Genomic DNA, 22791 nt, shown 5'->3' on the forward strand with positions numbered 1-22791 from the left:
AAGAGCTATCCAGCCTAATCCCACTTTCCAGCTCTTGGTCCGTTAGCCCTGTAGGTTACGGCACTTTGAGTGCACATCCAAGCACTTTTTAAATGTGGTTAGGGTTTCTGCCTCTACCACCCTTGCAGGCAGTGAGTTCCAGACCCCCCACAACCCTCTGGATGAAGAAATTTCCCCTCAAATCCCCTCTAAACCTCCTACCAATTACTTTAAATCTGTGCCCCCTGGTTATTGACCCCTCTGCTAAGGGAAATAGGTCCTTCCTATCCACTCTCTCTAGGCACCGCATAATTTTATACGCCTCAATAAGGTCTCCCCTCAGCCTCCTCTGTTCCAAAGAAAACAAACCCAGCCTATCCAATATTTCCACATAGCTAAAATTCTCCAGTCCTGGCAACATCCTTGTAAATCTTCTCTGTACCTTCTCTAGTGCAATCACATCTTTCCTGTAATGTGGTGACCAGAACTGCACGCAGTACACTAGCTGTGGCCTAACTAGTGTTTCATACAGTTCAAGTATAACCTCCCTGCTCTTGCCTTTATTAGCCGAGGCATAGAATACAAGTATTCCATATGCCTTCTTAACCACTTTATCTACCTGTCGTGCTACCTTCAGGGATCTGTGGATATGCACTCCAAGGTCCCTCTGATCCTCTGCACTTCTCAGTGTCCTACCATTTAATGTGTAATCATATCCCCTACATTCAAATCTAAATCATTGATATATACCACAAAAAGCAAGAGACCGAGTACTAAGCCATGCGGAACCCCACTCTCAAGTCCTTCAACATGCTGTCACCTCCCAATTTCATCGCTATCTTTCCTGGAACTCCATGTTTGAATTCTTCCAATCAGGTTTCTGCCCCTGCTACAGTACCAAAACGACTCTTATCAAAGTCACAAATGGCATGCTATGTGACGGTGACCGTGGTAAACTATCCCTCCCCGTCCTTCTTGACCTACCTGCAGCCTTCGACAGTTGACCACTCCATCCTCCTCCACCGCCTCTCCACTGCCGTCCAGCTGGGTGGGACTGCACTCGCCTGGTTCTATTCTTATCTATCTAATCGTAGCCAGAGAATCACCTGCAATGGCTTCTCTTCGCGCTCCCGCATCGTTACCTCTGGAATCCCCCAAGGATCTATCCATGGCCCCTTCCTATTTCTCAGCTACATGCTACCCCCTGGCGACATCATCCAAAAACACAGGATCAGTTTCTACATGTACGCTGACGACACCCAGCTCTACCTCATCACCACCTCTCTCGACTCCTCCACTGCCTCTGATTTGTCGCACTGCTTGTCCGACATCCAGTACTGGATGAGCAGAAATTTCCTCCAACTAAATGTTGGAAAGACTGAAGCCATTGTCTTTGGTCCCTGCCACAAACTCTGTTCCCTAGCCACTGACTCCATCCCTCTCCCTGACAACTGTCTGACTGAACTATCCTAACTCACCAAGTCCCGTTCGTCCATCATCCCTGTGCTCGCTAACCTACATTGGCTCCTGGTTGAGCAACGTCTCAGTATTAAAGTTCTCATCCTTGTTTTCAAATCCCTCCATGGCCTCGCTCCTCCCCATCTCTCTAACCTCCAGCCCTACAACCCTCCGAGACATCTCCGCTGCTCCTATTCTGGCCTCTTGCGCATCCCTGATTTTAAACGCCCCTCCATTGATGGCCGTGCCTTCAGCTGTAGAGGCCCTAAGCTCTGCAATTCCCTCTCTAAACCTCTCTGCCCCTCTACACCTCTCTCATCCTTTTAAGACGCTCCTTATAAGCTACCTCTTTGACCAAGCTTTTGGTCATCTGCCCTAATATCTCCTTATGTGGCTCGGGGTCAAATTTTGTTTGATAATCGCTCCTAAGCATCTTGGGACGTTTTACTATGTTAAAGGCGCCATTTTGTTGTAATAAAAGGAAACCAAGCACTGGGGTTAATTTCTAGAGGGATAGAATTGAAAAGCAGAGATGTTGTTAAGCGTATCGAACCTTGGTTAGACCACAGTTGGAGGACTGTCCACAGTTCTGGTCTCCGTATTCTAAAAAGGATATAGAGACATTGGAGAAGGTGCAAAAAAGATTCACAAGGATGATACCAGAATGGAGATTATTTACTTATCAGGAAAGGCTGAACAGACTGGGGCTCTTTTTCCTAGAAAGGAGAAGGCTGAGGGATGTTCTGATAGAGGTCTTTAAGATTATTAAAGACTTTTCATAAGGCATTTGATAAGGTGCCACACAAGAGGTTGTTACACAAGATTTGAGCTCCTGGGATTTGGATTGAGAATTGGTTAACAGAAAACCGAGAGTAGGAATATACAGGTTATTTTCGGTGTGGCAGGCTGTAACTAGTGGAGTGCTGCAAGGATCAGTGCTGGGACCTCAGCTATTCACAATCTATAGTAATGATTGCGATGAGGGGACCAAGTAAGCTGTAAGGAGGACGCAAACAGGCTGCAAAGGGACATAGACAGGTTAAGTGAGTGGGCAAGAAGGTAGCAGATGAAGTATAATGTGGGGAAATGTAAAATTATCCACTTTGGTAAAAAGTGAGAGACTAGTAAATGTTGCTATGCAGAAGGTTCTGGGTGTCCTTGTACATGAATCACAGAAGGTTAACATGCAGGTACTGCAAGAAATTAGGAAGGCAAATGGTATGTTAGTCATTATTTCAAGGGGGTTGGAGTTTAAAAGTAAGGACGTCTTGCTGCAATTATATAGGGCTTTGGTGAGACCACACCTGGAGTACTGTACACAATTTTGGTCTCCTTACCTAAGGAAGGATATACTTACCTTAGAGGGGGCACAATGAAGGTTCACTAGATTGATTCCTGGGATGAGAGGGCTGTCCTATGAGGAGAGATTGAGTAGAATGGGCCTGTACTCTCTGGAGTTTAGAAGAATGAGAGGTGATCTAATTGAAACATATAATATTCTGAGGGGGACTGACAGAGTAGATGCTGAGAGGTTGTTTCCCCTGGCTGGAGAGGAACATAGTAACAGGAGTAGGCCATTCAGCCCCTCGAGCCTGCTCTGCCATTCAGTAAGATCCCTGCATCTACCCTGTCAAGCCCTGGAAGAATTTTGTATGTTTCAATGAGATCACCGCTCATTCTTCTAAACTCTAGAGAATATAGGCCTAGTCTACTCAATCTCTCCTCATAGGACAATCCCCCCATCCCAGGGACCAGTCTAATGAACATAACATAAGAAATAGGAGCAGGAGTAGGCCATTCGGCCCTTCATGCCTGCTCCGCCATTCAATGAGATCATGGCTGATCTTCTGTTTCAATTCCATTCACCGGCCCTATCGCCATATCCCTTGATGCCCTTACTAGTCAGAAATCTATCGACTTCTGTTTTGAATATACCCAATGACTGAGCCTCCACAGCCCTCTGGGGTAGAGAATTCCAAAGATTCACCACCTGTGTGAAGAAATTTCTTCTCATCTCAGTCCTGAATGGCCTACCCTTTATCCTGAGGCTGTGCCCCTGCTTCTAGACTCCCCAGCCAAGGGAAACATTAATGGCCCAGAAATTCGGGTCGGGGGCTTCCCGCGAGTGCAAGCCCCCGAACTGCACTTGCCTACCGCGCCGACCGTTGAGCTGTGGGCCCGCGTGGGCTTCCGATCCTGGGCCTCCTCCAACTGCCGGCGCGCAGTGCTTGTGTATCCCAGGGACGCAGTTAGTTCGATGCGTCCCCTGGGATCACGTGGGCCATTGCGAGCCAATGGTAGCAGGGAATGCTTCACTCATAAGTTTGACAGGAAGACCTGTCAAACCTATAAATACTATAAGCCCCAAAACATCATTAAATCTTCAAATAAATTTTTTAAAATAAACAGTAAATTACATGAAATAACTTTTAAACAATAATTTAAATTTTTGAAAAAGTTAATTACATTTTCTAACAGGGCTAAAAATAAACTTACCTTTCTTTAAAGTATTTAAAAATAATAAACCTGTGGAAAAAATGTTTTAATTTTAATTAATTCACCACTTACCTTGTAAAAAGCAGGCCTTGCGCCTGCATTTTAAAAGTGTAACTCCTGGAGACTTACCCTCCCGGAGAAACCTGCAAAAAAAACGTAAGTTCGATGCGCACGCGCTGCCTCTCCTGCGCACGCATTCCACCTCTGAACCCCTTTCAGGGGAACGGAAGTGCTGGTTTCCCGCGCATGTGCAGTGCATGCACGAAACCGGCACTTCCATTGGGCTTACGGGTGAGTACTCCATGCGTACTCACCCGTGCCTAGTTTACTCAATCTCTTCTCATACGACAGTCCCGCCATCCTAGGAATCAATCTCGTGAACCTTTGTTGCACTCCCTCTATAGCAAGTGTATCCTTCCTTAGGTAAGGAGACCAAAACAGTACAAAATGCTCCAGGTGTGGTCTCACCAGCGCCCTATAAAATTGCAGTATGACATCTTTACTCTTCTACTCAAATCCTCTTGTAATAAAGGCCAACATACCATTTGCTTTCCTAATTCCTTGCTGTACCTGCATGTTAACTTTCAGTGATTCGTGTACAAGGACACCCAGGTCCCTCTGAACACCAACATTTCCCAATCTCTCACCATTTAAAAAATACTCTGCTTTTCTATTTTTCCTACCAAAATGGATAATTTCACAGTTGGACCACTTTTCCTGTGGGGTTTTTATGCCTTAAAGGAATGTATATTTGTTGTAAATTATGTATTAATTCTTTAAATGCTAGCCATTGCTTCTCTACCATCATACCGTTTAATGTAGTTTCCCAACCTACCTTGGCTAACTCGCCCCTCATACCTACATAGTTTGCTTTGTTTAGATTGAAGACCCTAGTTTCGGATTTAACTAAATCACTTTCAAACTCAATATAAAATTCTATCACATTATGGTCACTCTTCCCTAAAGGCCCCTTTACTACAAGGTTATTAATTAACCCTTTCTCATTGCACAATACTAGATCTAAAATAGCCTGTTCCCTAGTTGGTTCCTCAAGATACTGATCTAGAAAACTATCTTGCATAGATTCCATGAATTCATCCTCCACACTATTACTGCAAATTTGGTTTGCCCAGTCTATATGTAGATTAAAGTCCCCCATGATTACTGTATTACCCTTGTTGCATGCACCACTAATTTCCTGATTTATACTCTGCCCTACATTACAACTACTGTTTGGCGGCCTATAAACAACTCCCACCAATGTTTTGCTGTTTCTTAGCTCCACCCAGACTGATTCTACTTCTTGATTTTCGGAGCTAAGATCCTTTCTCTCTACTGTCTTTATCCCATCCTTTATTATCAGGGCTATATAGAAACATAGAAGATAGGAGCAGGAGTAGGCCATTCGGCCCCTCGAGCCTGCTCCGCCATTCAATGCGATCATGGCTGATCATCCAAATTCAGTACCCTGTCCCTGCTTTCTCCCCATATCCCTTGATCCCTTTAGCCTTAAGAAATATATCCAACTCCTTCTTGAATATATTTAATGAATTGGCCTCTACTGCCTTCTGTGGTAGAGAATTCCACAGGTTCACCTGTGGGTGAAGAAATTCCTCCTAATTTCTGTCCTAAATGGCTTGTCCCTTATCCTTAGACTGTGACCCCTGGTTCTCGACTCCCCAACCATCGGGAACATCCTTCCTGCATCTAGTCTGTCCAGTCCTGTCAGATTTTATAAGTTTCAATGAGATCCCCTCTCATTCTTCTAAACTCCAGCGAGTATAAGCCCAATCGACCCAATCTCTCCTCATACGTCATTCCTGCCATCCCAGGTATCAGCCTGGTGAATCTTCGCTGAACTCCCTCCATGGCAAGAACATTCTTCCTCAGATAAGGCGACCAAAACTGCACACAATACTCAAGGTGCGGTCTCACCAAGGCCCTGTACAACTGCAGCAAGACATCCTTGTTCTTGTACTCGAACCCTCTCGCTATGAAGGCCAACATACCATTTGCCTTCTTAACCGCCTGCTGCACCTGCATGCTTACCTTCAGCGACTGGTGCACAAGGACACCCAGGTTTCGTTGCACTTCCCCTTCTCCCAATCTATTGCCATTCAGATAATAATCTGCCTTCCTGTTTTTGCCACCAAAGTGGATAACCTCGCATTTATCCACGTTATATTGCTTCTGCCCAATCGCCCAACCTGCCCAAATCATCCTGGAGTTTCTCGGCATCCTCCTCACAGCACACTCGCTCACCTAGCTTTGTGTCGTCTGCAAACTTGGAGATATTACATCTAGTTCCCTTGTCTAGATCATCATTAATATATATTGTGAACAGCTGGGGTCCAAGGACCGATCCCTGCGGTACCCCACTAGTCACTGCCTGCCACTCGGAAAAAGACCCGTTTATTCCAACTCTTTGCTTTCTGTCTGCCAACCAGTTCTCAATCCAAGTCAATACCTTGCCCCCAATCCCATGTGCCTTAACTTTACACGCTAATCTCTTATGCGGGACCTTATCGAAAGCCTTTTGAAAGTCCAAATACACCACATCCACTGGTTCTCCCTTATCTAGTTTGCCTGTTACATCCTCAAAAAATTCCAGTAGATTAGTCAAACACGATTTACCTTTTGTAAATCCATGTTGATTTTGTCTGATCCCGTCACTGTTTTCCAAGTGCTCTGCTGTTACATCTTTTATAATGGACTCTAGCATTTTCCCCACTACCGATGTCAGGCTTACCAGTTTGTAATTACCCGTTTTCTCTCTACCACCTTTTTTGAATAGTGGGGTAACATTAGCTACCCTCCAATCCATGGGCACTGTTCCAGCTACCTCTCCTCCTTTTCCATTTTGCCTGTCTCTTCTAAAATTTAAGTATCCTGGAATATTTAGTTCCCAACCTTGGCCACTTTGCAACCACGTCTCCGTTATGGTTATTAGATCAAACCTGTTAATTTCTATCTGCGCGATTAATTCATCTATTTTGTTGCGAATGCTTCGTGCATTCAGATATAGTGCTTTTAGCTTTGACTTATTTCTATTTTTCCCTAATGTCACCTTAGTCGCTGATGCCTTATTACCTTTGCTACTCTCTCTGTCCCTTCCTGAACCACTCTGCTTATTTTTACCCTTAAATCCTTTCCTATTTCGTAATTCTACCTATAAAGTCTCCACTGCCTGCTTACCTCTCTTTTCATTGAAGTGATTTCATCTTTAATCATTAAGGCTACTCCTCCCCCTCTGCCATTTTCCTTATCTGTCCTGTAGACCTTAAAACCTGGTATATTTAGTTCCCAGTCCTGACCGTCTTGCAGCCATGTCTCAGTAATGACTACCATGTCACACCCTCCGAGTTCAATTTGTGCCTGCAGTTCATTCCTTATACTCGGTGCGTTTGTATAATGAACGCTTAATTGGGCCACACACCCTGGCCTGTCCTTCAGCTCTGATGTTTTACTCACATGTTTCTTATTTCTCTCTCCTGGTTTAATCGCTTTACATCTTTTAGTTTTCCCTTTACCTGTAGTGCCTAAAACACAATTTCTGACTGTTACTCTACTCCCTTCCCTTTCGTCTGTTTTTGAACTACTATTTGTACTACAATTTCCACCTGAGCCCTCCCCCGCCCCCCCCCCCCCCCCCCCCATTTACTAGTTTAAAGTCCTTGTGACCGCCCTTTTTATCCTTTCCGTGGGACCCTGGTCTCAGACCGGTTCGCATGGAGCCCATCCCAATGGTACAGTTCCTTCCTGTCCCAATACTGGTGCCAGTGCCCCATGAAATGGAACCCCTCTTTCCCACACCACTCCTTCAGCCACGTGTTCACTTCCCTGATCAGCTTATCCCTACGCCAATTTGTACCTGGCTCGGGTAATAACCCAGAGATTATAAACCCTTGAAGTCCTGTTCTTTAATTTAGCTCCGAGTTTCTGATACTCCCCAAACAGGACCTCTTGCTGACTCTTCCCTATAAGAACATAAGAAATAGGAGCAGGAGTAGGCCATACAGCCCCTCGAGCCTGCTCCACCATTCAGTAAGATCATGGCTGATCATCAACCTCAACTCCACTTTAATATAAGAACATAAGAAGTAGGAGCAGGAGTAGGCCATACGGCCCCTCGGGCCTGCTCCGCCATTCAATAGGATCATGGCTGATCCGAACCTAGACTCGCGTCCACATCCCTGCCCGCTCCCCGTAACCCCTAATTCCCTTATCAGCTAGGAAACTGTCTATCTCTGTTTTAAATTTATTTAATGTCGCAGCTTCCACAGCTCTCTGAGATAGCAAATTCCATAGATTTACTACCCTCTGAGTGAAGAAGTTTCTCCTCATCTCAGTTTTGAAAGGGCAGCCCCTTATTCTAAGATTATGCCCCCTAGTTCTAGTCTCACCCATCAGTGGAAACATCCTCCCCACATCCACCCGATCAAGCCCCCTCACAATCTTATATGTTTCGATAAGATCGCCTCTCATTCTTCTGAATTCCAATGAGTAGAGGCCCAACCTACTCAGCCTTTCCTCATAAGTCAACCCCCTCATCTCTGGAATCAACCGAGTGAACCTTCTCTGAACTGCCTCGAGAGCAAGTATATCTTTTAAATATGGAAACCAAAACTGTACGCAGTATTCCAGGTGTGGCCTCACCAGTACCCTGTATAACTGAAGCAAGACTTCCCTGCTTTTATACTCCATCCCCCTTGCAATAAAAGCCAAGATTCCATTGGCCTTCCTGATCACCTGCTGTACCTGCATACTAACCTTCTGTGTTTCATGCACCAGGACCCCCAGATCCCTTTGTACTGTAGCACTTTGCAGTTTCTCTCCATTTAGATAATAACTTGCTCTTTGATTTTTTCTGCCAAAGTGCATAACCTCACACTTTCCAACATTATATTCCATCTACCAAATTTCTGCCCACTCACTTAGCCTGTCTATGTCCTTTTGCAGGTTTTTTATGTCCTCCTCACTCACTGCTTTCCCTCCCATCTTTGTATCGTCGGCAAACTTAGATATGTTGCACTTGGTCCCCTCCTCCAAATCGTTAATATAGATTGTAAAGAGTTGGGGACCCAGCACTGACCCCTGCGGAACACCACTAGTTACTGATTGCCAACCCGAGAATGAACCATTTATCCCAACTCTCTGTTTTCTGTTAGATAGCCAATCTTCCACCCATGCCAGTATATTACCCCCAATCCCGTGATTTTTTATCTTGTGCAGTAATCTTTTGTGTGGCACCTTGTCAAATGCCTTTTGGAAGTCCAAATACACCACATCCACTGGTTCCCCTTTATCCATCCTGTTTGTTACGTCCTCAAAGAATTCGAGCAAATTTGTCAAACATGAGTTCCCCTTCATAAAACCATGCTGACTCTGTCCAATTAAATTATGCTTATCCAAATGTCCTGTTACTGCTTCCTTAATAATGGACTCCAACATTTTACCAACCACAGATGTTAGGCTAACTGGTCTATAGTTTCCAGCCTTTTTTCTACCTCCCTTTTTAAATAAGGGCAGTTTTCCAATCTGCTGGGATCTTTCCTGAATCCAGGGAGTTTTAAGAACATAAGTGATACGCTTATCAATTACTTCATAAAAGGTGATGAGTCGAAGAAGAGATGACGAGTCGAAAGAAGAGATGAATAAGGCTTTTATTAGCTAAGAAGAGACCATGCTTCTTCGTGAGTGACTGAACAAGTCTGAACGAAACCCACACAGTGGTGGGTGGAGTCAGCTGAGGCATGCCTCCATACACAGCGCCACCCAGAGGTGGCAATATACAATACAGTGGTTTACCACATTCACCCCTTGTTTAATGTGAAGTCCGGCGGGGTGAAGGGTACTACAAGTTAAGTCTATCAGGAGGCCTTGTCTGACGTCCTGATCGTCGTGGTGGCGGCGGTGGTGTTGCAGCATCCGACGTCGGGTCTGGTGTCTGGGTGGTTGGCGAAGATTCCTGGGGCTTTGGCATGCCGTCTGCAGGGGTTGGGTTGGGAGGGGTGGTGGGGGATAACAGTGGTAAGGGGGATAACGGTGGTAAGGGGGATAACGGTGGTATTTCAGGGGTACCCGAGGGTGCGAGATCTCGTATGGAGACCGTGTCCTCCCGCCCGTCTGGGTATGTCACCCAGGCATACTGGGGGTTGGCGTGTAGGAGGTGCACCCGCTCGACCAGGGGGTCCGTTTTATGCGTCCTCACGTGCCTCCGCAGTAGGACGGGCCCAGGAGAAGTCAACCATGCCGGTAGCGAGGTTCCCGATGTAGACTTCCGGGGGAAAACGAACATTTTCTCATGAGGGGTCGCATTAGTGGCAGTACAAAGCAGTGACCGAATGGAGTGGAGCGCTGCAGGGAGGACCTCCTGCCAGCGGGAGGTCGGAAGGCCCTTAGATTTTAGTGCTAAGAGGACTGCCTTCCAAACCGTCGCGTTCTCCCTTTCCACCTGGCCGTTCCCCCGGGGGTTGTAACTGGTGGTCCTGCTCGTGGCGATACCTCTTGTTAGCAGGTACTGCCGAAGTTCGTCGCTCATGAACGATGAGCCCCTGTCGCTATGTATATAGCTGGGGAACCCGAACAGAGCGAAGATGTCATTCAGACACTTGATGACCGTGGTACTGGTCATGTCTGGGCAAGGGATGGCAAAGGGGAAACGGGAGTACTCATCAACTATGTTGAGGAAGTACACATTGCGGTCAGCGGAGGGGAGGGGCCCTTTAAAATCGACGCTCAGGCGTTCGAAGGGGCGGGTGGCCTTGATCAGGCTTGCTCTGTCCGGCCTATAGAAGTGCGGTTTGCACTCGGCGCAGATTTGGCAGCTCTTGGTCATGGTCCTGACCTCCTCGATGGAGTAGGGCAGGTTACGGGATTTGATAAAATGGAAAAACCTGGTGACCCCCGGGTGGCAGAGGTCATTGTGGAGGGACTGCAGCCTATCACTCTGCGCGTTGGCGCATGTACCACGTGATAGGGCATCTGGGGGCTCATTGAGTTTCCCTGGCCGATACAAGATATCATAATTGTAGGTGGAGAGTTCGATTCTCCACCTCAAGATCTTGTCGTTCTTGATTTTACCCCTCTGCTTATTATTAAACATAAAAGCTACTGAACGCTGGTCAGTGAGCAGGGTAAATCGTTTCCCAGCCAGGTAATGCCTCCAGTGACGCACCGCTTCTACAATAGCCTGGGCCTCCTTTTCGACGGAGGAGTGTCTCGTCTCGGGGCCCTGGAGGGTCCTTGAGAAAAAGGCCACGGGTCTGCCCGCCTGGTTAAGGGTCGCGGCTAGGGCGAAGTCGGAGGCATCGCTCTCCACTTGGAAGGGGATGGACTCATCCACCGCGTGCATTGCGGCCTTCGCGATATCGTTCTTGATAAGAGTGAAGGCTGCACACGCCTCTGGTGTCAGGGGGAAGGAGGTGGCTTTGATGAGGGGCCTGGCTTTGTCTGCATAGAGGGGCACCCACTGGGCGTAGTAGGAGAAAAACCCCAGGCATCTCTTCAGTGCTTTTTGGCAGTGGGGAAGGGGTAGCTCCATTAGGGGGCGCATTCTGTCGGGGTCGGGCCCGATGACTCCGTTCTCCACCACGCAGCCGAGGATGGCCAGGCGCTTGGTGTGAAACATACATTTTTCCTTATTGTACGTTAGGTTCAGCCGTTGGGCCGTACGGAGGAAATTTGCTAGATTAACGTCGTGGTCCTGCTGGTCGTGGCCGCAGATGGTGACGTTATCCAAATAGGGGAAGGTTGCCCGCAGCGCGTTCTGGTCAACCATTCGGTCCATCTCCCTTTGGAAGACCGAAACCCCGTTGGTGACGCCGAAGGGGACCCTAAGGAAGTGGTAGAGGCGGCCGTTTGCCTCGAAGGCAGTATACTGGCGGTCCTCATGGCGGATGGGCAGCTGGTGGTACGCTGACTTAAGGTCGATGGTGGAGAATACTTTGTATTGCGCAATCTGATTGACCATATCAGATATGCGAGGGAGGGGGTACGCGTCCAGCTGGGTGTACCGGTTTATGGTTTGGCTGTAGTCGATTACCATGCGGCGTTTTGCAGTGGTTTTAACGACTACAACCTGGGCTCGCCAGGGGCTAGTGCTACCTTCGATAATGCCCTCCTTCAATAGCCGCTCCACCTCAGAGCTGATAAAAGCTCTGTCCCCGGCACTGTACCGCCTGCTTTTGGTAGCGATGGGTTTACAGTCGCGGGTGAGGTTAGCGAACAGGGGAGGGGGGGGGACTTTTAATGTGGAAAGGCTGCAGGTGGTTTGCAGCGGGCGATTTAAAAGTTGTTGGTTGCAGACTGTGAGTGGGGGGAGGGGTCCACCGTATGCTAGTGTGACACTCTTAAGGTGGCACTGAAAATCCAACCCTAGCAGGACGGCAGCGCAAAGACGGGGCAGGACTAGCAGTTTAAATTTTTTATATTCAGTGCCCCCTACTGACAGGGTCACCACACAGTAGCCGCTGATGTCCATTGACTGGGACTTGGACGCCATAGAAATGCGATGGTGCGTTGGCAGAATCGTGAGGGAGTGGCTACGTACCGTGTCGGGGTGGACGAAACTCTCTGTGCTCCCGCTGTCGATCAGGCAACTGGTGGCGCGGCCGTTTACCGCGATATCCATCATGGAGCTGGATAGATGGTGAGGGAGGGCTTGATCCAGCGTCACGGAGGCCAGTATGTGGCTTAGTGAGTCACTATAGTCATCCGCCGAGACGGTGGTCGGTTCCGGTGACGAAATGGCGGTTGAGTGCGTTGGATACGATGGCGGCGGATGCCATGCGGCCGGGGGTACACAAAATGGCGGATAAGATGGCTGCTCCCACGGCCCGCACGCTGCGCTGCTGGCTGGCTTCCCCTTGCAGGCGTTAGCGTAATGGCCTTTCTTCCCGCAGCCCGAGCAGGTAGCTGTCTTAGCTGGGCAGTGCGCTCTGGGATGTTTTAACTGGCCACAGAAATAGCATTTTTGGGCCTGGTTACTGGGCATCGAAGCAGTTCTTACCGGAGGCTGCTGTCTCGGTTGGGTCACTGCAGCGGTTGGTGCCGGGGGCGGCGGTCCCGTGTCCCACGGTTTCGATTGCCATGTCTCGGCGCCGTTACGGGGGTATGCCTCGAGGTTTCGGTGGGCCTCCTCTAACGAGAGCGCAAGGGCAATGGCCGTCTTCAGGTCGGGTTCCTTGCTTTCTAGCAGTCTCTGCCGGGTGTGGTCTGACTGGAGGCCCCTGACGAAGGCATCACAGGCGAGTCCCTGCGCGTGCTCCACAGCCGTTACCGCTTTACAATCGCAGTCTCTGCAGAGTGCCAGTAGCGCCCGTGCAAATGCCCCTACCGATTCTCCCGGTTGCTGCCTGCGGGATCCCAAGAGGTGTCGGGCGTAAATTGTGTTCACTGGGCGCGTATATTGCCCTTTTAGTAGCTCGAGGGCCGCCACGTACGTATTAGAGTCCCGGATTAGCATATATACTTGATGGCTCACCTGGGCGGTCAAAATTTTCAGTTTGTGATCCTCCTCTGTAACCTGTGAGATTGCGAGGAAGGATTCAAAGCAGCTCAGCCAGTGTTCAAACTTGGCTGATGCACCCACCTCTTGAGGGTCGAGGTCCAGGCGTGGTGGTCTGAGGGCTCTCAGCAATGTCTGCTGTATCCGTTGCTGTTGTTGCTCCTCAGGTGTCGCCATTTAACTTTTAGCTAATAAAATTGATACGCTTATCAATTACTTCATAAAAGGTGATGAGTCGAAGAAGAGATGACGAGTCGAAAGAAGAGATGAATAAGGCTTTTATTAGCTAAGAAGAGACCATGCTTCTTCGTGAGTGACTGAACAAGTCTGAACGAAACCCACACAGTGGTGGGTGGAGTCAGCTGAGGCATGCCTCCATACACAGCGCCACCCAGAGGTGGCAATATACAATACAGTGGCTTACCACAATAAGAACATAAGAAATAGGAGCAGGAGTAGGCCAATCGGTCCCTCGAGCCTGCTCCACCATTCAATAAGATCATGGCTGATCTGATCCTAACCTCAAATCTTCTATCACTCTCCATCCCACCCGAACCCATGTGATCTCCCGGGAGAGGCGAAAAACCAGATAAAAAACCCAATGGCCAATTTGGGAGAAAAAATCTGGGAAATTCTTCTCCGACCCATCTAGGCGATCGAAACTCTTCCAGGAGATCACTCTGTCCCTATATTTTCTACAGTACTTACCTTCTGTAAAGGCGATCTCCACCCCAGCCAGGAACAGGAATAAAACCATCTCCTGAAATCTAACACAGAATTAGAACACAAGAAGTAGGAGCAGAACCAGGCTACACGGCCCCTGGGCCCGCTGCACTACCCACAGGGCCATGACCATTCCAAACCTAGACTCATGTCCAATTTCCTGCCCACTCCCCATAACCCTTAATTCCCTTTACTTCTAGGAAACTATCTATTTCTGTTTTAAATTTATTTAATGATGTAGCTTCCACAGCTTTCTGGGGCAGCAAATTCCACAAACCTACCACCCTCTGAGTGAAGAAGTTTCTCCCCATCTCAGTTTTGAAAGAGCAGCCCCTTATTTTAAGATTATGCCCCCTAGTTCTAGTTTCACCCATCATTGGGAACATCCTCACCGCATCCACCCGATCAAACCCCTTCACAATCTTATATGTTTCAATAAGATCGCCTCTCATTCTTCTGAACTCCAATGAGTAGAGTCCCAATCTACTCAACCTCTCTTCATATGACCACCCCCTCATCCCCGGGATTAACTGAGTGAACCTTCTTTGTACTGACTCGAGAGCAAGTATGTCTTTTCTTAAGTATGGACACCAAAACTGTATGCAGTATTCCAGGTGCGGTCTCACCAACACCTTGTATAACTGCAGCAATACCTCCCTGTTTTTATATTCTATCCCCCTAGCAATAAAAGCCAACATTCCATTGGCCTTCTTGATCACTTGCTGCACCTGCATACTAACTTTTTGAGTTTCGTGCACCAGGACCCCCAGATCCCTTTGTACTACAGTACTTTCCAGTTTCTTGCCATTAAGATAATAACTTGCTCTATGATTTTTCCTGCCAAAGTGCATAACCTCACACTTTCCAGTATTGTATTCCATCTGCCAAATCTCTGCCCACTTACTTAGCCTGTCTATGTCACTTTGCAGGTTTTTTATGTCCTCCTCACTCACTACTTTCCCTCCCATCTTTGTATCATCTGCAAACTTTGATATGTTACACTCGGTCCCCTCCTCCAAATCGTTAATATAGATTGTAAAGAGTTGGGGACCCAGCACTGACCCCTGCGGAACACCACTAGTTACTGATTGCCAGTCTGAGAATGAACCATTTATCCCAACTCTCTGCTTTCTGTTAGAGAGCCAATTCTCCACCCACGCCAGAATATTACCCCCAATCCTGTGATTTTTTATCTTGAGCAATAATCTTTTGTGTGGCACCTTGTCAAATGCCTTTTGGAAGTCTAAATACACTACGTCCACTGGTTCCCCTTTATCCACCCTATATGTTACTTCCTCAAAGAACTCCAGCAAATTTGTCAAACATGACTTCCCCTTCATGAAACCATGCTGAGTTTGTCCTATTAAATTATGTTTATCCAAATATCCCGTTACTGTCTCCTTAATAATGGACTCTAACATTTTACCAACCACAGATGTTAGGCTAACAGGTCTATAGTTTCCAGCCATCTGCCTACTACCCTTTTTAAATAAGGGTGTTACATTAGCAGTTTTCCAATCTGCCGGGACCTTTGCTGAGTCCAGGGAGTTTTGGAAAATTACCACCAATGCATCCGCAATCCCTGCCGCTACTTCTTTCAAGACCCTAGGATGTAAGCCATCAGGTCCAGGGGATTTATCCGCCTTAAGTCCCATTATCTTACCGAGTACCATCTCCTTAGTGATTTTAATCGTGTTTAACTCCTCCCCCCCCTATTGCCCCCTGTCCAGTGTTGGGATATTTTTAGTGTCCTCTACTGTAAAGACTGATACAAAATATTTGTTCAGCGTTTTTGCCATCTCCATGTTCCCCACTACTAATTTCCCGGTCTCGTCCTCTAAGGGACCAACATTCACTTTAGCCACCCTTTTTCTTTTTATATAACTGTAGAAACTCTTGCTATCTGTTTTTATATTTTTTGCTGGTTTACTTTCATAATCTACTTTCCCGCCCGATCTCCATATCCCTTGATTCCGCTAGAGTCCAAAAATCTATCGATCTCAGCCTTGAATATACTCGCTCAGCATTCACAGCCCTCTGGGGCAGAGAATTCCAAAGATTTACAACCCTCTGAGTGAAGAAATTCCTCCTCATCTTGGTCTTAAATGGCCTACCCCTTATCCTGAGACTATGCCCCCCAGTTCTAGACACTCCAGCCAGGGGAAACAACCTCTCAGCATCTACCCTGTCAGTCCCCTTCAGAATCTTGTATGTTTCAATGAGATCACCTCTCATTCTTCTAAACTCCAGAGAGTATAGGCCCATTCTACACAATCTCTCATCACAGGACAGCCCTCTCATCCCAGGAATCAATCTAGTGAACCTTCGTTGCACCGCCTCCAAGGCAATTATATCTTTCCTTAGATAAGGAGACCAAAACTGTGCACAGTACTCCTGATGTGGTCTCACCAAGGCCCTGTACAATTGTAGCAAGACTTCTTTACTGTTATGTTGTTGGTCCCAACATGGACCACAGCGACTGGATCCTCCCCCCTCCCTCTTTAATATCCTTTCAAGCCGGTGCGCGATGTCCTTTACCCTGGCACCAGGTAGGCAACATACCATGTGGGACTCTCGATCTTGCTTAAAAAGGATGCTATCTGTCCCCCTAATTACAGAATCCCCTAGGACTACCACATTACGCTTCCCCTCCTCCTCCCCCCTTAGGACGGCCTCGTGCTCCAAAGTGCCATGGTCCGCATTCTGTCTGTCCTTCCCACAGTCTTTATCCTTATCCTCACAGGTAGGAAGTACATTGTACCTGTTGGATAGGATCAGTTTCTGTGGATCCTCGTTCCCTTTCTTACCTGGGTTCCCCTTACTCTGCATACTATCGGTCACACCAACCCCGTTCTGAACCTGCACCTCTCTACGAAGTGTGACCGATGTCTGGAGCAAACTGTCCAGATACTCCTCCCCCTCCCTTATGTGTCGGGGTGTCTCCAACTTGCACTCCAGCTCAATGACTCTGAGCTGGAGAGATTCGAGACGGAGACATCTCCTGCAGACGTATTCGCTCGGGACAGTCTCGCTGTCCACAAACTCCCACATACTGCAGTCCAGACACACAACCTGCTCTGCCATGACTTAGTCTAACCTTATTTTATTTATTTAATTAGTTAAAATCTTTATTCAACAATTATTTAGTTATATTAATTAGTTTATCTAGTTAAGTTTTTAATTGATAATATATGTTATAGTTTCCCATTCTTCGTTTAAACCACTGTCCTAGTTTAGAGAAACAAAATGCTGTAATACTCACCAACCAATCACCTCCCTAGAGAGTCTAGAACCAGGGGTCACAGTCTCAGGATAAAGAGTCGGCTATTTAGGACTGAGATGAGGAGAAATTTCTTCACTCAGAGGGTGGTGAATCTTTGGAATTCTTCACCCAGAGGGCTGTGGAGGCTCAGTCGTTCGGTATATTCAAGACAGAGATCGATAGATTTTTGGGCACTAAGGGAATCGGGATAGGCTGGGAAAGTGGAGTTGAGGTAGATGATCAGCCATGATCTTACTGAATGACGGAACAGGCTCGAGGGGCCGTATGGCCTACTCCTGCTCATATGTTCTTGTGTTTGAAAGTGTAGACGTAGAGAAAATGTTTCCATTTGTGGGGGAGTCCAAAACTACATAAATATAAGATAGTCACTAATAAATGCAATAGGAGTTCAAGAGAAAACTCTTTACCTAGAGAGTGGTTAGAATGTGGAACTTGCTACAGGAAACTTTTTTTTATCCGGCACCGACAGGACCGATGTGGTGCCGGTTCATCAAAAATTCCGGATAACCGAAAGCTATGGTAAAGTAAACCCTGTTGCTTAGCAACAGGTTCAGAACAATGGCTACAAGTTCCAAGCGTCTCTGTAGCTTAGCAACAGCTGCAGCCACACCCTTGCACAGCAACAGATCGAGGAAGGCAAGTAATAAAACTTACCTGAACCTACTCCTGAATTTTGCCGGTTAACTGAGATTTCCGGTTATTTAGGTGCCGGTAAATCGAAAGTTTCCTGTACCACAAGGAGTAGTTGAGGCGAATAGAATAGATGCATTTAAGGGGAAGCTAGATAAGCACATGAGGGAGAAAGGAATAGAAAGATATGCTGATAGTTAGAGGAAGAGGGGTGGGAGGAGGCTCGTGTGGAGCACCGAATGGCCTGTTTCTGTGCTGTAGGCTCTATGTAATCTCTTATTTAAGGTTGCTGCTGGATTTCTGTGCAATTCATGTTGTCGGTCTGATTTCTACCCTTGTGTGGCGCTGTGCTTCCCAATGGCTGGAAACAGCCTGACCTCCCTCAATAGGTGGCTCCAGCTCCACTCAGTGGTGAGATTGTGGTCGTACACCTTGGATCTCTTCCACACGATCCAGTCAGTGAATGCCTGATGTTTCACTTGAACTTGGGGGGCTAAATCAAACACTTTGTCGCTGCATTTTATAGTCAATCCTAAGAAACTAAACCGTGAATGTTTGGGAATAAAAAGGACAGGAAAAGACCTCCTGCACCATCCAGACTGTCCACCCAGGTGTGCGGCCGTCATCCTTCTCCCCTCCTCCCTCAGTCATGCAATCTCTGGAGAGAGGCGATAAAACAAACAGCAACTGTCTGGGCTGTTTATAAAGGACTTGCAGAAGCTATTATTAAACAGTGAATGCTAGAAATAAAGAAAAGGTCTGTCGGCGAATGACAAGTGAGGTTAACATTTTGTGTGTGAATCCCTCATCAAAACATTCACCACCTGAGGAAGTACCTGAGGAGAGGGAGGGGGAGGGTCCAGGGCTGGTGTATACAGAATGCTCAGAGTGTGTCTCCCAGTAGCAGGGTGGTGATGTGAGGTTACTGGATTTCTACTCGTCAATCTCCGACCGATTTTTTTATATTTCCGTGACGCCATCTTAGGAAAAAAAACTGTAAATAAAAAGTGTTTTCCTCAATGGCAGATCAGGCATTTTGAACCACAGTGGTTTTCGAAGAGGCTAGTTTTTTTTTAATTCACTCTCTGGATGTGGGCATCGCTGGCAAGGCCTGCATTTATTGCCCATCCCTAGTTGCCCTGAGCAGGTGGTGGTGAGCCGCCGCCTTGAACCGTTGAAGGTGCTCCCACAATGCTGTTAGGGAGGGAGTTCCAGGATTTTGACCCAGTGACGATGAAGGAACGGCCAGGATGGCGTGTGACTTGGAGGGGAACTTGGAGGTGGTGCTTTAAATGAGTTTGAGCTAGCGGTAAAGCGCCAGCCTGGAGAAAAGCTGCAGGACTTTTTATTTTTGTAGGGCCATCTTGAGAAAACAGCAGGGGGATGAAATTTCCCTCCGTCCCCTGCAGAATTGTTGCTTCCTCCTCGCCGAAAATGGAATTTCGTTCGATCTTACAGCTTCCAGCCGCTTCACTTTCTGCTGCCTGATGGTTTGGAGCTTGTGCTTTCCATTTTTGTCCTTGCAAGCAAGAAAACTGCTGACGGGAAGTTACCTTAATGTCAGTGTCGTCTTCGCGGCAACTGTGCCTGCCCAGCACCGTGCCTGCCCAGCACCGTGCCTGCCCAGCACCGTGCCAGCCCAGCACCGTGCCAGCCCAGCACCGTGCCAGCCCAGCACCGTGCCAGCCCAGCACCGTGCCAGCCCAGCACCGTGCCAGCCCAGCACCGTGCCTGCCCAGCACCGTGCCAGCCCTGCACCGTGCCAGCCCTGCACCGTGCCTGCACTGCACCGTGCCTGCCCAGCACCGTGCCTGCCCTGCACCGTGCCTGGCACTGTGCCTGCACTGCAGCTTGTGTGGAGCTATTGGAAATGAGCTGCAGTGTTGCTGCTCATAACCCAGCCCAGGGTAACCTGCAGAGCATCGCGAGGTCTACTGCCCCAGAGTTTGTGATGAAAATGGGCCTGACCATCCTTGAATACCAGACCTATTTTATGTTGGAAATGAGACAGCGTGTTGTGTTTTGAATGAAGAGGAGCGGATGGTGTCGTAGATTGTTGCAGTGACCTTCGACGTTCTGGGTGCAGCACAGACCGAGAGTCTGCTCCCTGTCTGCTGACTGCAAGAGTCTCCCATGAACCGAGTGTGGCCAACCTCGGCCCAGTTCCCGGTCACAGGCCGGTGACACAAGGCACTAAATTTTGAGTCTGGCTCCGCCCACAAGCAATGTGGGTGTCGGGCGAGGGCCTGGCACACTGGGACAGCAGGAGTGCCCTTCTCAGGAGGGCTCAGGGACATTCCATGCTTAATGCCTGCAGCGCTCCCTCCACCAGCATAGACGTCTCTCCTCTCACTGTGCCCAAATCTCCACGCCATGCCCCAGCACAGCCAGACTCTGGGGTCAGTCCCTTCGGGCTCTGAATGGTTTCAATTACCTGAAACACTCACTTGTAACTTTTCTTTGCTTTTCTTGCAGGAGTTTAACCGACACCTGGATACCCTGACGGAACATTACGATATCCCCAAAGTCAGCTGGACTAAATGAGGAGATTGGGGCAGCTTTTGGACATCTTTTTATCGGGATTCCTCTTCCTATTTTCTGTATTCTTTGCTTCTGCAGTAAATTAAAATAGACTGTCACTCTCTCTCTCTCTCTCTACTGACTTATCTCTGAGGAAGAGGCCTGAACTGCTACTGATGGATCTGTCGGCAGACGGTCTACCACTTTGTAAATATAATTTCCCTGTTGACCTCGTTCTTGTGGTTATATGTTCCCTGACTCCAGAGAAAGATAATGGATAGGTACACGTACACTGAACAGCTTTGCAATGGTGGATACACAAAATGGTCTACTGATAGCTGATCACGTAACCTCGAGCGAGTGAGATACTTGCCCTGGAGTGACGAGTAGATTATTTTGTGTCAGAGTTGCTACTTTAATCTCTTAACACTTGCGTAGTTTTATATCTTTTTCCAGATATGTATCACAGCGTTCAGACATGAAGCAGTTAGCCTGCCTGCGGGGCCTTGCACAAGTGACAGGCACAACTTCCCGTTTGTGCCCACAGCTAAATTTATTTTGAAATTGTTTTTTGTTTTGAGGAAGCTGACGGGCAGAGTGAGAGAAACGGTGGCAGAGGAATCACAAAAGGCTGTGCAAAGGAGCCTCTTGATGTATCTTCCATTGTTGGGAGTAGGGTCTGACAAGGTGATGCTGGGCTGCAACATCACTGGGGTGTAAGCTGTGTTCAGCAGGAATGTGGAGGAATGTAAAAGGTTTGTGAGCCTCTTGCTGTGTATTAGTTGGTCAGACAATTAATACTGTTTGCAGAGTTGAACTGGTGTGTTTTCTGCACTCAAGAGGAGTGGGCATTTGAAGTCGTAATGTTGCTACCTGCAGTCAGATCGATTAAGCCCTTGCTCTGTGGCAGAGCCAGGTTGGCTGTCGTACCCTGTCTGCTGCCTTTCTCCTTGATGTTTGAGACCTGCATAAGGCAAAATAAAACCTCTGAAACCCACCACAGAAACATTTGTGCTTTATTCAAAACACTGAATGTAATCTAGGACAACATTTTGCACACACCGCCATCACTTGGCACTCTCTCGAAGCTCTTTACAGGTAATAGTTGAGGTCAAGGGATTGGAGGGATGGAGCAGGTGGGTGAGGGGTGGTTTGTCACAAATGGCAGTGCATGTATACCAAGGCTAGAATGGAACAGGAGGGGAATTGCGAATGTCTGTCCGTGGGGCTGTATCCTGGCGTAAGATGATGTAGACTTCGGGAAGTTTCTCGAGCAGTAAATCCTGCTCACTGCCTGGAGATCCTACAGTAAGTAGATGAGCTTGTAATGATAAATTAACACAGCAGCTGAAATCATTGAGTTTGGAGCCCTGGGCAAATTCTGCTCTATCAGTTACTATTTAGAAAGAAAAAACTTGTTTTTACATAGCACCTTTCATACCCTCGGAGTGTCTCAAAGTACTTCACAGCCAACTGCTATAATGCAGGCAAACATGGCAGCTAATTTGTGAACAGCAAGATCCCACAAACAGGCACGAGATAAATAACCAAATACTCTACTTTTAGTGATGTTGGTTGCGGGATAAATGTTGGACAGGACACTGGGGAGACGAATAGTGCCATCGGATGTTTATATCCACCAAACCAGGCAGACGAGTATTTGTTTAATGTCTCATCCGAAAGACGGCACCTCCCACAGTGCAGCACTCCCAGAACCGCGCTGTCGACCGAGATTCTGTGCTCAAGTCCTGGAGTGGGGCTTGAACCCACAACCCTCTAACTCCGAGGCAAGAGTGCTCCCACTGAGCCAAGGCTGGCACTTTTTGATTGGGTATCGTGCCCAATGCGACACCCAATGCCCTTTAACCCTACAATGACATTCCCCAAGCAAATCAAATCAGACTTTGTATTCAGCTTAAAGGGGCAGTAGAGTATGGAAGTAAAAACAGAAAATGCTGACGAAAGGTCATTGACCTGAAACATTAACTCTGTTTCTCTCTACACAGATGCTGCCTGACCTGCTGAGTATTTCCAGCATTTTCTGTTTTTATTTCAGATTTCCAGCATCTGCAGTATTTTGCTTTTGTAAGAGTACGGGAGTACTTTTGATTTAAATTAACTCTTCCTACCCCACTTCTCTTTTATAGAAGAAAATAAGCCTCTCCGTGGATTTCTTTTTTTTTAAGCCAATTTT

The 22791-nt window shown here is 47.5% G+C and overlaps 1 protein-coding gene across 1 annotated transcript in view; it reads left to right on the forward strand.

The window, feature by feature from the left end:
• fam32a (family with sequence similarity 32 member A) overlaps positions 1 to 20721 on the forward strand; it is a 33468-nt gene extending 12747 nt beyond the window's left edge. The window contains exon 4 of the mRNA XM_086004986.1: positions 20553 to 20721. Coding sequence (XP_085861112.1) covers positions 20553 to 20621 — 69 coding nt within the window. The 3' untranslated portion in view covers positions 20622 to 20721. The remainder of the gene's footprint in view (positions 1 to 20552) is intronic.
• The last annotated feature ends 2070 nt before the right edge of the window (positions 20722 to 22791 follow it).

Source organism: Somniosus microcephalus, chromosome 13, assembly GCF_052327205.1.
Source record: "Somniosus microcephalus isolate GS21.2 chromosome 13, FLI_Smic_1.0, whole genome shotgun sequence".
Taxonomy (NCBI): Eukaryota; Metazoa; Chordata; class Chondrichthyes; order Squaliformes; family Somniosidae; genus Somniosus; species Somniosus microcephalus.